The sequence below is a fragment of the Pimephales promelas genome, chromosome 25 (genome assembly GCF_988280905.1).
Source record: "Pimephales promelas chromosome 25, fPimPro1.hap1.1, whole genome shotgun sequence".
Taxonomy (NCBI): Eukaryota; Metazoa; Chordata; class Actinopteri; order Cypriniformes; family Leuciscidae; genus Pimephales; species Pimephales promelas.
The window spans coordinates 25,120,755-25,137,026 of NC_142793.1; the positions used below are offsets into that span (position 1 = coordinate 25,120,755).

A 16,272-nucleotide genomic window follows, 5' to 3' on the forward strand; every position below is an offset into this window, starting at 1 on the left:
TCTGACCCGATGAGTCAATGATAAAAGCTGATGAAGGGTCAACGCAGTTCTTTAAATCATTACGGGCACCAGGACGCTAGTCAATCTTACCGTTGAGTTCAGGACCTCCAGAGTAAGGTTCTGCGGAGGGGCGCTCGGCACTGAAACACAAATCAGGTTTATTATTGAGCGACAACAACCCGAGCTGCAAAGTTGCGATGAAATAATTGGTTTATCCACACATTCAAAGACTCTGCGACAGCTGTGTATTTTAGGATGCAGTCGTGGGTGTGTTTTTGCCACTTTATTCCACATCTCTTGTTCTATCAGATGATCAGGATTTCACTGAGACAGTAACAGCCGTTGTTTGTGTGTGTTTGTGTGCTTGCCAGCGTTAACGGCTCACTTTAATAAAACACTTTGTTATATTATTTACACTTGCGTTACACTTCCTGTCACGTCCCAAATCGCTCCGTCGTGGAGTGAGCGAGTACGATTACAACACCACCTGTCACATGCCCGCTGTCTTCCCAGAGAGAGAGACAAAATCTGGCAATAGTGGTGCTCCTGAAGCGGAGATGCTGTCCTCTAAATACCTCATTGTGCATTAAAGTTTACTTACTGCATTTTTAAATGGGCATGAAGTTAGTTCTTCATCAAAGTGATTTTGAATGAGGGTTTGAAATTTTGGACAATTAGTGGCAAATTGGAAAAATGGGCAAGAGAATATAAAACACATATTACTTAAAACTTATTTAATACTTTCAATATTTCAGTTTTTATATATATATATATATATATATATATATATATATATATATATATATGAGTATAACATAAATAATAATTTTAAAAATAATTAGAAAATATTAAAGATTATTTAAATATTTTTCTTTATATCAAATATACATTTTATATAAATGTTTAATATTTGTTTAATTAACTCTTGTGCATCCTTATGGGCATTTTTGTCCTCTATATACCTTAATAACTTTTTTCATTGATGCACAAGGGTTAATATATTTAAATTCAAATTAAATAAATTTTTTAAGATCAATTTTATTCTATTATGAGGAGTAATTTATCAAATTAATCTGAATCAGATTAAAAAACAAACAAACATATTTTTGGTAACACTTTACAATGTAAAGTGTTTCTAACACGGCGACGAGTCTCGAGACAACGCTGACACAAAAACATGCTCATGAATACGGAGATCAAATCACTGACAAATCAGCGTGAATGTCAAATCTCCACCAGTAGTAAAGGCACTTTAACTGCTATTTGAAGTCCAAGTCAAGGCAGAGAGAAAAATCAAAGTCGTCGAGGGGTTAAACATCAGGCTTCACGAAGCTCACCGTCAGACAGCGTTCGGACCGTGACGTCGTCGGTGGAGACGCCAGGCCCGTGTTTGTTGTACGCCACCACCCTGAAACTGTACTCTGTGAACTTCTTGAGCCCCGTCATGGTGTAGGACAGACCCGTGACGTCCATGTCCTGCAGGACAAACACACACAACATGATGGACTAAATCTGCACTTTATGCATTGGTACTTTTTACTGTAGAATTTCTTTAAAACTATGTAATTAACCCCTGATATGGTCACCCTCCATCTTTACTAAAAAAAAAATGTCTAAAAAGCGAGAAAAAATCCCAGAAAAAACAAACAAAACCAAAACATTACCATTGTACGTCTAAAACAACTGGGTCAAAAAAAAAACATGGTATTACCACAGTAAATGTTACTTAAAAAAAAAAAAATTAAAACACATCATCACCAGAATGTCTAATACAATAAAAAAAGTAAACATGCACAAAATATTTAAAAAGCAATGTATTATCACAGTAAATGTGCAAAAAATACATCCAAATAAACAAAAATTTGGTATTATCAGAGTAAATGTGCAAAAATGTATGTAAAAAAACTTGGTATTATCAAAAATAAAATGCAAAAATATATGTAAAAAACTTGGTATTATCAAAAATAAAAAGCAAAAATATATGTAAAAAACTTGGTATTATCACAGTAAATGTACAAAAATATATGTAAAACAATGGGGTATTATCAAAGTAAATGTGCAAAAATATATATGTAAAAAATTTGGTATTATCAAAAATAAAATCCAAAAATATATGTAAAAAAAATGGTGTCAGAGTAAATGTGCAAAAATATATGTAAAAAACTTGTTATTACCAGAGTAAATGTGCAAAAATATACGTAAAAAAAAACTTGGTATTATCAGAGTAAATGTGCAAAAATATATATGTAAAAAAATGTGGTATCACAGTAAATGTGCAAAAAAAAAATATATATATATGTAAAAAATTTGGTATTATCAAAAATAAAATGCAAAAAATATAGAAAAATTGGAGAAAAATATAAATGTAGAAAAATTGGAATAACATTAGTAAATGTAAAAGAAAAAAAAAAAAACAATGCGAAAAAAATCCCCTGTGGTATAACTATAACTATAAAAAATACTATGATGATATCATGGTAATTCTTTGTTAGATTAAGGTCAAGTTGCTAAATGCTACATCTGCACTGATCTGTAAATGTGGGCAGTCATATGTTAATGAGCTGATGATGATGATGATGAGTTGTTCACCTGCTCCGAGTCTTGTCCCTTCTCACTGTAGAAGAGTTTGTATGTCTGAATGTCCCCGTTCCCGTTGACCGGTCTCTCCCAGCTCAGAGCGACTGAAGCGGCTCCGACTGAGACCACCTGCAGATTCGGGGCCGGACCCGGTACCTGAACTGAGAGATGAAGAAGAGAGGAAGATCAGCTACATCTAAAAAAAGAAACACTGGTACAAATCTGCACTAAACTAAAGTTCTTCCAGTTTTTATAAAGTTTTAGGAACAGGAACTGAAGGAGAGCAGAAGAAACGAGACGGCGTGTTTGTCTGTACTTCAGCTTTAAGTACATGTTTGAAAACACAAAGGACCACTGAAGTAATTTCTTCACAGTCTTCCACTGCTTACAGTTCTGCTTTTTTCTTTTGGTTGACACTTATTTTATTTTTTGCTTTTGAAAACTTCAACAGCGCGTAGTGACAAAAGACGACACGTTTCAACCCACCGCAGCTGGATACTTTAAATAATGACAGTATCACATGGTAAAAGAAGAATATTCTGGCGAGAAAGCAGCATCAAAATCCCGCTGAGGATACTTCGACACTTCAAACGAGTGAAATGCATTGTGGTCCGCGTGTGGCATGCAAAGGAAACGGAGGAGTGCTAACCTAGAAAGACCTAGAAAGTGAAAATTGTGTCGCTTTAATTCGTTTGGTTCGTATAAGTCAAGCAGGGAGTGAACCTAGAACCTCATCTCTCTATATATTAAATATGTTATGTTATTAAGAGTAGCTGTTTTACAAGAAATAAAAATAAGATACGATGTTTTTGAAAGAACTGCTCACCAAGCTACATTTATTTGATCGAAAATGCAGTAAAAAGTGTGAAATACTATTTCAATTTAAAAGAACAGTTTTCTGTTTTAAAATACTATTTATTCCTGTGATCAAAGCTGTATTTTCAGCATCATTACTCTAGTCTTCAGTGTCACATGACTCTAATATGATGATCTGATGCTCGAGAAACATTTAAGATTATTATCAATGACTTATTAAGACTTGTGTTTTTGTAATCAGGCTCTGAAAAATATATAAAAATTTGGATGCAGATTTATCAGCCGATATATTGGATATTAGGGCTGGGTATTGACACAAAATTCACAATTCGATTCGATTACGATTCATAAGCTTGCAATTCGATTCGATTCGATATTGATTATTTTGGATATCAGTTACAATAAATGGCAAATTTTTCTCAAGGGAATCAAATCTCTTAACTAATGCTGTAAACTATGAGAGTCTAGTTGTAGCCTATAGGCTTCATTAGCCTAATATGAAGGTAATAATGAACTGTTTTGTAGCTATACAAACACTTAAATTACACTTTTATTTATTTTTATAATATATGAAATATAAACATTTAAATGGTGGCTGTCATAAAAACTTGCCAGATTTATTCAAATATGCATTAAGAACATTACGATTATAATGCATATGTAATATGGTGTATATATTTAGCAAAATGCTCCTCTCTAGAGTTATTTTTTCTAGCTGACTAACGAGTTTATGTGGGTTTTCTGAGGTAAATATGACGATACATTGATTACAAGCTGTTTAACTGACGTCTTTCCACGGTTGAAACGCTGATTGAGCGAATCAATGTGACATGATCCGGATTTGGATAAGTTGTACTCTATCTTTAACACACTTTCATGTTTATTTGGCGCTGTGACTGGTATTATTAAGCCGGAAGAGAGATCAGCGCTGCTGCTTCTCTTGATCCAAAACCTTATTTATGTTTTTGAGTTTCTAAAGAAAATGGATGTAATTTGAAAATTGAGACTTTGTTTCATATCAATAGTAACAAAGGACAAAGATTATTACGATTTTTTTGGATGTGCGCAGCCGCGATACAATGATCCATTCATTCAAATGAAACAGGATGACTAATCGATTCTTGAGATTTAAGAATCAATATCGGTTCGTTAAAATGAGAATCGATTAATATCGAGAAATCAATATTTATTACCCAGCCCTATCGGATATCGGCTTTCAAGAATTATCGGTATTGGCGCATCCCTACTATTTGGTTCTGGATCTGGATTTCGCATACGACACACGTCAGATATCATACAAGCAGGGATGCGGTTCCTTTAGTCTATATCCGTGCTATGCACATCAGGCGGTTGGTGTTTTCGCTCGACCGTGGACACACACCAGGAGCAACCGTCTCCTTTCATCCCGTGAGATCAGCTTCCCTGACAGCTCCGACCGACTCATTAACACGGGTCCCTGTCTCTCCTGACAGATGCTGTACAGTGAAGAAACCTCGGCGAGTCCCAGATCAACAAGCGGGCGGCAGCAAACACAACTACAGTAGTGTGGGCGAGCGAGAGGTGTAGAGAGAGAAACCTCAGACCTGGCTAGTGGTCAAAGCTGTGCTTGAAGTGTGTACATGTGTGTGTGTTGGTGTTTTACCCTCCAGCTGGGTGGCCACGGTGAGCGGGGCAGAACTCTCGCCCGGGCCGTTAGCGTTGGACGCGACCACCCGAAACGTGTACTTGGTGTCGGGGACGAGGTTCTGAATGGTGACCTGCATCTCTCCCGGTCCGCTGGTGTTCTCCACACGCTCCCTGCGAGGAAACCACAGTAGTATGAGATGCGATCTGTGTTTTAAGGTGTGAGACACGCATCTCACCAAATATTTAGATGAGCGGTCCTTGTGAATGGAGCATTTCTTCCGCTATCTTCTTCGCCGTTGCATGCGTGTGCTCGGCAAAACCGTTTAGTGTTTGAGCGCCCCCAAGTTGTGTTTTACTGTAACTTCAGAAGCTCCAAACACGTGAGCAAAAGCACCAATCTCATTGGTCGGCTCGTCAAACTAAAAAATGCGTCGTTGCGCATTAAACGTTTGCACAGTATTTTGCGAAAACCGCTCGTTTCGTGTCTTAGGCCATCAATGTGTACTTACATTTACGAGTCATTGAATCATGTTTAATGTGGACTTCTCTGTGCATGCTCTTTGAGGTGGTGACCATAGACTTCCATTATATGACTGACAGACACGAACGGTTTGACCTTAAAATATCAATATTGAAAATACTGTGGAAACAAAGACTCCTACATCTTGGATGCCCTTGAGGTAAGATAAAACATATCAAAAATTAATTTCAAAGTCAACTATCCCTTTAAATGTGAGGTTAAATCAGGAGTTAATCTTATTTGTTCTCTGGATTTTGTTGTGCATCCTTATGGACATTTTTGTCCTTTTCAGTTTTGTTTTTTTTTTATCACTTTGCCTGTGTTAAAGCTAACTGCAAAAAAATTGGCACAGGTGTGTATTTTTATTGGAATGTTACTATTTCATCGTCATTTTCTTAAAAAAATATTTTTTGCATTAGGTACAAATAATACTCCCTCTCAGCACCTTTTGGACAAAAATTTCCCCATTGAAACTGCCCTTTTTAATCCCCGGTTCAGTTGACAATAAAATTATGCAATCTTTGTTAAGAGGCTTTCATTCTGTTTTCAATATTTTTTACTATTTTTTATCAGATGGTGTCATTTTTTTTTAAGTTTGGCCTATAAACCAATATCGCTTTATTCCTGTTTTCTGGTCCGGCATATTATAAAGCCAACTGGATAAATTATTCAACGATATTTGTGTGGGTGTGTTGGTTTGGATGTCAGAGTGTGGTTAGTATGTGTGTTATAAAAAAATATGTGTGTGTTTGTAATACTGAGAGAGAAAAACTGCAATCACTGTGAGCTCCAGTGGGGTTTTGCTGCCACCCAATGGGGAAAATATGTTACTACGCCCAAACAAACTGTTACCCAAAGCTCATTTTTTGAGATATCAATCCTCAAATTTGGAACACAACCTATTTAGATTTATGGCTTTGATTTTATTGCAGTTTTGAGTTCAACCTGATTTAAAAATATATATATTTTATGTAAAATATTTTTTATAAGTAATTTTCATAAACTTTTTTGGGGGATTTACTTATTATTATTTTACTTCAGCAATAATCTGCAAAGGGTCCTCTACCAAACTTAAGTCTGTGCTGCGAAGCGTCACATTTTTATGACAGTTTTTTGACACAGACATTTTTGTCCTTTTTTTACCTGTGTGTAACTTTTTTTAATTGATGCACAAGGATTAAAGGTTTTTATATGTACTTTTTATTGTATGCATTTATATTTTGTATGCTGCATGGTTTCTTTTTTATATGTACATGACTTTTTGGTGCAACTCTGATGCTTTTAAATGTGCTGGAAATAGATTTTGGCTTGACTTCACCTGTTAGTGCCGTCCAGACTGTAGAACACAGAGTAGGTGATGTTCTCCCCGTGCGGTTCGGCGGGTTGACGCCAGGTCAGCTTGATGAATCGAGTGGACACTAGAGATGCCACCACGTCACGCGGGGCAGAAGGAGCGGGACCGGCAGGACTGGACGCTACATGGTCAGTAGTGGCATCGGTCAATGAGGGGACAGTAGAAGGAAGGGCAACGTCTTGGAGGGCGATTGTGATGGGAGGGGCAACATGGGGGGTAAATTATAGATAAAGAGTTCAGGGAGGAGGGGGAGGGCGAGGAAAAAAGAAAAAGAAAAGAACATAAAATAATTGACGTAAAAGAAAAGACAACTACAATGACTTAAAAATCAAAACGAAACGGCAACTTTACTATGAAACAGAGCAGGAGATGGAGGCTCAACGCCAGGCTAAACATGCAGCCACACCGAGGGGAAGGACGAGCATTCACATTCATATCAGTAAGCACAAGCTAATTACTCCTTCACATCTGTCCCTGCAATTAAAACACACTGATGACAACAGCTCAACTACATAAAAATAGCACATTTTACAAAAGTGTCTCAGATGCAAATTAGAGGAAACTGGAGCTGATGTGCTGGAATTATTGACTGCAAAACAATACTCTGTTTATCACTAGTAACACACCCTTCTGTCCATCTATCTATCTATCTATCTATCCATCCATCCATCCATCCATCCATCCATCCATCCATCCATCCATCCATCCATCCATCCATCCATCCATCCATCCATCCATCCATCCATCCATCCATCCATCCATCCATCCATCCATCCATCCATCCATCCATCCATCCATCCATCCATCTATCTATCTATGTATCTATCTATGTATCTATCTATCTATGTATCTATCTATCATTTTGTCTGTCTGTCTGTCATTTTGTCTATCTATCTATCTATCTATCTATCTATCTATCTATCTATCTATCTATCTATCTATCTATCTATCATTTTGTCTGTCTGTCTGTCATTTTGTCTGTCTATCTATCTATCCTTTTGTCTGTCTATCCATCCATCCATAATTAGAAATATTATAAATATATACACATTAATATGCACGCACGCACACACACAAATGTTAATACTATTAATATAACTACATCACAATGTATGCAAATTCATTTTTTGATTATTAGTAATAAAATTAAATATGAATTTCTACTATTCATTATTTTAAATATTCTTGGAAAAATGTAAATCCTGGGGATGAGTCGTGCTTTAGGGAAAACTATTGTCCAACTTCTAACGCAAAGACATTATCAAGGCCGTGTAACACTGAATCCTGTGTGATCGGCCAATCGGCTCCGAGAGGAAGTGCTGATCGGAAAACTAATCCACGTGAAACTGAAAAAAGCCGTCTATTCATTTATACTTGTTTGCAGAAACCAGCCCAGAGCACCAATGAGGAGAAACCTCCGAGAAAAACAATAACTCTTGCAGAACGGAGCACAATGAACGTTCGTCCCCCTCACAGCGTGTGTCCGGGCTTCACTCTCAGGTGTGAGCGACACCCTTCGAGTGTGTGTCTGTGTGGGCGAGGTGTGTGCCAGTCTGCGGTGTCTGGCACAGAAACGGGCATCACAGACCAGCTGCAGACGTGACCAGCCAAACCCACGAGATTCCCAATCATAGATGAACAGAACATCATGAATGACCCCTGATGATGAAAACAATGGTAGCATGGGATATGATGAAGATGACTGCAGCTTTATGACTTTATCCTGCTACATTAATATCTTTATTTACATTAATAACACCCTAATGTCTTCACAGCTGGGGGAAACGCTCACGCTGCCCTTCAAAGGGAAGATCTTAAGTCAGGAAATGACATCAAGCACAAGAGGAACCTTGGGATATTATTATTATTATTAGATATGCACCAAAAATACACTCTGAAATAAAACAGAAATGGAAATCGGAGGCAGACCCGAGGGCGCTGATTCAATCCAAGTAGGATCAAAAATGGATGCTGGGAAATTTTTGGGTTTGAAGTTCTGTACCTCTCATTCAGTATGCATGGCCGAGCGCTAAACATTACATCTCTATATTTCCAGCCGTTTGATGATGTGTAATATAGAGCTTGCTGTTTATGCATCTGCTCTGAAAAGACGTAAAAGAAGCCAAAATAGATTTATAATGTTTAATTTATTTTTAATTTTGCATTTTTTTGTTGATCATTTTCATTTATATCCACTGATATAAAACCACAAAACAGCAATATTAACTTGCATGCATTTATGTGAGTGTATACATAAATATGTTTTGCAAGATTGCAACCCTAAAATTCAATATGTAATATATATTATATATGCCAATGTGATTATATGTGCCAATGTGATATTGATTTTATACAGCAGTTCAATAAATAAGTTAATATTGCGTTATATTTTAGACACACTATTGTCTGCTTTTGCTTAATTTTGCCAACAAAAATATTACCTATAAAGCTAGAGCAGAACTGACGTCTGTGTCCGAGTAACACACAACGGTGTTTATTTTCCGAATGAATCCACGTTTTGAGTGAATCAATCGGGTGAACCAATGATTCAAAATAACGTACTCATTTAGACATTCAGTTTTAGTTTCATAATTAGCGTATCATGAGAAATAATTACATTGTTCCATATTAAAGCCACACTGTGTGATTTCTACCCCCATCTAGTGGTGAAAAGGTATATGACCATCTAATGAATATTAGTTTCTGTTCCTCTCAATTCCGATTTCGTTTTAACTCCTACGGTGGCCAATGTAGTCCAAGATTAACTTGGCTTGAGTGTTAACTCAAATGTAAACACGAAAGGCGAAGCTTGAATTAACGGGTATGTCCCTCTTTGGCTAATGTACTTTCAAGATTTTATATTTATAATATAAAATAATAATAATATATATAAAATATTACAATATATATATATATATATATATATGTGAGTGTGTGTGTGTGTGTGTGTGTGTGTGTGTGTGTGTGTGTGTGTGTGTGTTTTTTCTCTAAAGCTGCTTCTTGTAATGTCTATTTTATTATTTTATTATTTAACACAATAATGACTTTTGGGGGCAATTTAAATAATTAATTGGAGATTAAATATATTGAGTAACTGCCACATTGTGTAATTAATTAAAAAAATTATCACCATATGACAGCCTAATATATATATATATATATATATATATATATATATAAAACATACAGGGAAATATTGAGTCCTTTTTACATTTAGTCAATCGAGATATAAATATATATCTATATCGAATAGCTCAATTTTTTTGTGCTTTAGTGACTCAGTATTTCTCTGTATGTTTATATATATATATATATATATGAAGAGTTCAGATGCAAAAGCCTCTAAATGCCATTTGAAATTTTCTTCTTTAATGATGATTTTTATCAAACTTGTATATTTAAGTTCAGTAATTTCACTTAAATAACAATTAATAGGTAATTATCTTTGCCATTTAAGTGAAATTACTGAACTTAAATATACAAGTTTGATAAAAATCATCATTAAAGAAGAAAATTTCAAATGGCTTTTAGAGGCTTTGCATCTGAACTCTTCATATATATATATATATATATACAGATAAATACTGAATCATTAGAGCACAAAAAAATTGTGAAATGAAACAATAAATGAAACAAGAAATAAAATCTTTATTAAAACATACATAATATTGATATAAACCCACAGGTAAATATGTATGTTGTAATAAAGACATTATGTTAAATCTAAAACCCCAAATACACAGTGTCAGGACCACAGTACATCATTCCTGAAAACCGTTGAAAAGAAAGGCTAATAAATGAGCGAGGCGGGGAGATAAAAGAGGAGCTGAAGTTGATCTGATGCGTCATGTTGATATGAAAATGGCATTAAAGCGTTTCCTCTGAAGATGAGACGGCGTCGTGCACAAAGAGGCTGGCACTACAAAGGTTACAAACCCGCCGACACACTCGTCTCAAAACTCCCCGAGCCTTGATCCTCAGCGCTCTTCAAACGTCTGTCATCCAGAAGAAAGATCAGGATCATCTCACCAGAACGCTTTCGGCCACAACCAAAGTTACTGAGACAATTGATTAGTGGTGTTTACCCAGTCAAGCATCACTATTATTGATGTCTACACTTATACTTGAGTTTATTAACCTTCCAGAAATCAGTTTTTGTCTTTTACCAAGAGACATAAAAACAACTTGCTGAGTCTCTGGGTGTCTTTTATTGTTCTTTAACCTCGTCAACCAAATCAGTGGTTCTTCAAGCACTTTACACCTCTATAAAACTCTTGATGGCTATGTAAAACACTCTGTGAACAACTTGGGTGTGATTTATCGATTCTGCTCTTAAATTTGATAAATGCTGCAGTAAACATCTGCAGAGTTTGAGAGAGTGATGCTTTCGCTCGTCTCATCTGTAATTCTCTTTATATTGGAATGAGTCAATCCAATATTACTTGTCTTCAGACGGTGAATTGCGCAGGCAGACTTTTGATATTATAATCTCATACTGCATTCGTTGCACTGGCTGCCAGTTTGATACAGAATTGATTTTAAAATTCAGCTTTTTGTTTTTAAAGCCATGAACGGATTAGCTTCAAAATATCTCTCTAAATCTTTTGAAATGAAATAACTCAAGATCATTAAAGTCATCTCAACAAAGAGATCTAGACTTAATCTGAGGGGTGAACGTGCTTTTTCTATTGTTGGTCCAAAATTATGGACACAGTCTGTTTGTTAAAAACCTACCTCTTCTTACAGGCTTAAAGGAGTCGTTCACTTTTAATAACTTTTGCTGATAATTTACTCACCCCCGTGTCATCCAAGATGTCCATGTCTTTCTTTCTTCAGTCGAAAAGAAATTAAGGTTTTTGATGAAAACGTTCCAGGATTTTCTCCATATAATGGACTTCAATGGGGTCCAAACGAGAGTTTCAGTGCAGCTTCAAAGGGCTTTAAACGATTCTAGACGATGAATAAGGGTCTTATCAAGCGAAACGATCGCTCATTTAATCAATAAATAAAGTTCATGACTCTCCTGTTCGAACTCGTTCATCAAAATGGACAAATCTTTTTTTCGAGTCATTTCATTCCCAAATGAACTTAAATATACAAGTTTGATGAAAATCATCATTAAAGAAGAAAATTTCAAATGGCATTTAGAGGCTTTTGCATCTGAACTCTTCATATATAAGTTGATTGATGACTATAAAACGGACTGGATCACACCTGACTGGTCTGTTTGCGTAACCTCGATCCCACAGGAGGATTGCGTACGGCACGCCGCTCAGGAAAGGGAATGATTCACACCAACACCTTTACTTATATCGGTCCTGTTATTTATGGAAAGATGTTTTCATTAGATGGGTGGAGGGCGAAACGCGCGTGGCTCTTCCCGTCGAGGCCCAAAAGGCCTATAAGCACACAGAGAAAGCTTCCTGAACGGAGGCGTTTAGGATCGTACAAATGGCACAGCAGGGGTAAAAAAAACAACATTTTTATTCGCTCTTCATCCACCCTACGTTTGCCGCCAGGAAAAACGGACCGCCTGACAGGAACCCCGGCCAGCTCATCAATAGCCATTCACGCAATCCAATAACATCTGATTGCTCATCAATTGAGTTTAAAGCTCAGCAGAACCTCCAGAAGGCCGACGCTGCAGAAATCACATCCCAATCAGCAGGCTTGTCAGATGAGGGCTTCACCGCGGGAAACACGCTCTAATCACCAACAACAGGTCTTTAAACGGTACATGATGACGAGCTTCAGGGCCCAAATATCTCTTCATTCCCGGGTGTGTGTCGGGAGAAATGCGTCACAAAGTATTTTGCGGTAGTGCTTTGTTGTTTTTGTAGCTGCTGTGTTTTAGACCCTTGCCAGAGTTTCAAACGGTAGCACGCAGAATAATAAATGTAAATTAAAGGGACTGTATTGATTTATTTCTATTAATCATAAATTTTCCCTTATATGTCACTAGACATTAAGAAATCACGTTCATTTCAAATACTTATATCAGTCAGTAGTCCGGCCAGGATATTGTCGTTTAAAAAGTGAAGTTGCAGCTTCACAATAATAAGAAAAAAAAATTATTAAAAAAGAAAGGGTTGAATTATTTAAATGTTATAATTAAAAAAATAAATAAAATAATACTGACTCATGAACATGATAATAAAAACAAAAAGTTAATTCAATAAATGAAAAATTAAATATAATTTGTAAAAAAAAAAAAAGTTTTTGTAACAGTTGCATTTAGAGACTCGCTCAGGTATGTGATATTGCATATTTATCATTTAAATGCAAATAAGGTTTTATGTAAGGGTTTGCCTTCCAATTTCTAAAGTATAAAAATATATCAGGTTCCATAATTGTATAAATAAAATGCCTTTCGTTGATGGAAATCATCCAAAAATAATGATTACTACTTGGTTTTTAATGCAAAAAAATTTTTTAAAAGAACGCAAAATTGGATTTTCAGCAAAAATGACTATATCTTGTGATACTGAGAGCATTTTGGTCGTGTCGTGCCGCCCACCCCTACCATCACACTCATTCATGTTTAACAGAATGTAATCTACAGTATGCCAGCAGATCTCATTACACACACACACACACACAAACGTACAGCTGGAACGAGAGAGAACATGCACTGGCATTATGTGCTGTAATGGAGGAACAAGGATGAGGAAAAAAGGTGTTTCATCAGCGACGCTCGTGAGGCCAGTGTTCACACTCGCAGAGCGTGACATATCCGTAAATAGCAAATCTATGCAATATCATCTGAGATTCAAATTCTTTCCTCATTCACTCAAACATCATGGAACCTAAATTTAATTAATTGTATGTACAATTATATGTTTATAATAATAAAAAGTTATTATTATTGGTTAATAATTTATTTTAATATATTTTTAATAGATCCGCTAACAGCCACATGGATATATCAACCATATAACTTAAAGGAATATTTCCCAACAAAATTAAATATATATATATATATATATATATATTTTATTTTGACTTATTCTCATCTGCCATTATATATATATATATATATACATATATATTAGGGCTGTGCAAAAATTAATTGCGATTAATCGCATCCAAAATAAAAGTTTGTGTTTACATAATATATTTGTGTGTGCTGTGTATAATTATTTTGTATATATAAATACCTATGCATGCATGTATATATTTAAGAATTATTTGTGCTTAAATTCTGTATATATATATAAATACATAATCTATATTATATAAATATTTTATATACGAGTAACACATTTTCTTACATTTATACATGCATGTGTGTGTATTTATATATACAAAATAATTATCTACAGCACACACAAATATATTATGTAAACACAGACTTTTATTTTGGATGTGATTAATCGCAATTAATTTTTGCACAGCCCTAATATATATATATAGTCTCAGCACTTGTCCATACAATGGAAATCAATGGGCTTGTTTTGGACCCCATTGACTTTCATTGTGACGTTAGCGGAAGAAAGAAAAGGCATATGGGTTTGCGGGTGAGTAAAGGATAACAGGATGTTCATTTCTAGGTAAACCATCCCTAATGTTTATTTTCTGAGAACCTCCAATGCAAATGACTTGTGAAGGATCATACACGCGCACCGCAGGAAATCAACACAAGGGCCTGGACTGATTTGCAAGAGTCCTGAAGTGGATTATTTCTTCAATCAAAACAAAGCTCTCGTGTAATTGGAGAGTTTGGGAGCAAATGTTTAGAGGAAAGACACAAGCACATCAGAAACAGTGACGCGAGGTCACAGCGGTTCACTCCATCCTGATGCCTGTTTCTCTTAAACAACACAGAGATTAAATGGCGACTTTTCCTTCTCCAAACTCCCACAGAAACATAATCAATAACTGAGAGTGATGCTTTAATCACTGAAATCAGCCGCCACCAACTGTCTGCTAAACTCCACCGTGACGGATCGTCCCCGTGGACCTTTTTTATTTCATTATCAGGATTTCATTTCCTCTTTTCTTCCTCCCAGTCATGATAAAGTGGTCCTGTTTCTAAGAGGTGCTGATGGGAAACAACACAACCTCTTAGGAAACGACTCAAGATCAGTAACAATCTCAATTAAAGCTGCAAGCAGCAATCGGCGGGCCCTCGCACCTGTAGCTCGTCGGGGTATGCGGCCGCGTTGCATATTCTGGAGCTCAGCCGGTGCGGTTATGAATTCGCTACGCATCCAAATCGCCCAAAAATTGACGTAAAATTCAAAATGGCCGACTTCCTGTTGAGTTTAGGGCATTGCTCCAAGAGGCTTTTTTGTACGTCTGGACATGATCCATGTGGCACAGAAATTCCGTACATGTCGGTCAAACGTGCGGCGGGGGCTGCTTCATTGAAGGTCACTTCCTGTTGCCAGCAGGTGGCGCTATGACTGTTGGCTAATTTCGGCATGTACATGTGTTCAGGACGGGACTGTTGTATAAAGTATAAAATTTTGCGCAGGTCTGAGGATGTTACAACAACTTCCTGTTTCATGGCGAATCGCCGACGCCTCAGACACGCCCATTGACGAAAACGCGCAAATAGCACAACTTTACATCGTCAATGCCTTTAGAAGGCACAGCAGAAATGTGAAGTCGATCCGACTCAATCTCTAGGAGGAGTTCGTTAAAGTACGTAATGAGTAAGTCATCCAAAAATGGCGGTAAAATTAGAAATGGCCGACTTCCTGTCGAGTTTAGGGCATCGCTCCAAGAGACTTTTCTGTGCGTCTGGACATGGTAGATGTACCACAGAAAATTCGTACATGTCGGTCAAACATGCGGTGGGGGCTGCTTGGTTAAAGCTCACTTCCTGTTGCCAGCAGGTGGCGCTATGACTGCGGGTGAATGTTGGCATGTAGATTTGTTCAGGGCGGGACTCTTGTCAAATGTGTAAAATTTCGTGCAGATCTGGGCATTTACAGCCAAGTTACTACAACTTCCTGTTTCATGGCGAATCATCGACGCCACGGACACACCCATCGACGAAAATACGAAAAGGCACAGCAGAAATTTTATGTCGATCCGACTAAATCCATAGGAGGAGTTCGTTAACGTACGGAGTATGTAAATGGCCCCAAAATGGCCGCCAAATTCAAAACGGCGGGCTTCCTGTCTTGAGGCCTTTTTGTGCGGCTTGATACGATACACAATCCCACCAAATTTCGTGCATGTAGTTTGAACGTGGACGAGGGGCAATTTTTTTCTCTCCAATTTTCTAGTTTTGCCATTTTGCCACGCCCATCCGCGAAACCCACAAAATACGAAATTTTTCACCAGTCCAAATTTGGTGAGTTTTTTGAGCATGTTGCGGCCGCGAAAATGGCGCTTGCTTTACAGAAAAAAAATAAAATAAAATAATAAT

At 36.7% G+C, this 16,272-nt stretch overlaps 1 protein-coding gene across 6 annotated transcripts in view; it reads right to left on the reverse strand.

Moving 5' to 3' along the window:
- Positions 1 to 16,272, reverse strand: part of neo1b (neogenin 1b) — a 146,228-nt gene that overhangs the window by 27,071 nt on the left and 102,885 nt on the right. For 5 of the 6 annotated variants that reach the window (XM_039648063.2, XM_039648065.2, XM_039648061.2 and 2 more), the window contains 5 exons: positions 6,858 to 7,071; positions 5,036 to 5,190; positions 2,590 to 2,738; positions 1,338 to 1,476; positions 91 to 140 (listed from right to left, as the gene is read on the reverse strand). In XM_039648063.2, coding sequence (XP_039503997.2) covers positions 91 to 140; positions 1,338 to 1,476; positions 2,590 to 2,738; positions 5,036 to 5,190; positions 6,858 to 7,071 — 707 coding nt within the window. The remainder of the gene's footprint in view (positions 1 to 90; positions 141 to 1,337; positions 1,477 to 2,589; positions 2,739 to 5,035; positions 5,191 to 6,857; positions 7,072 to 16,272) is intronic. The other variant, XM_039648062.2, reaches the window with a different exon arrangement.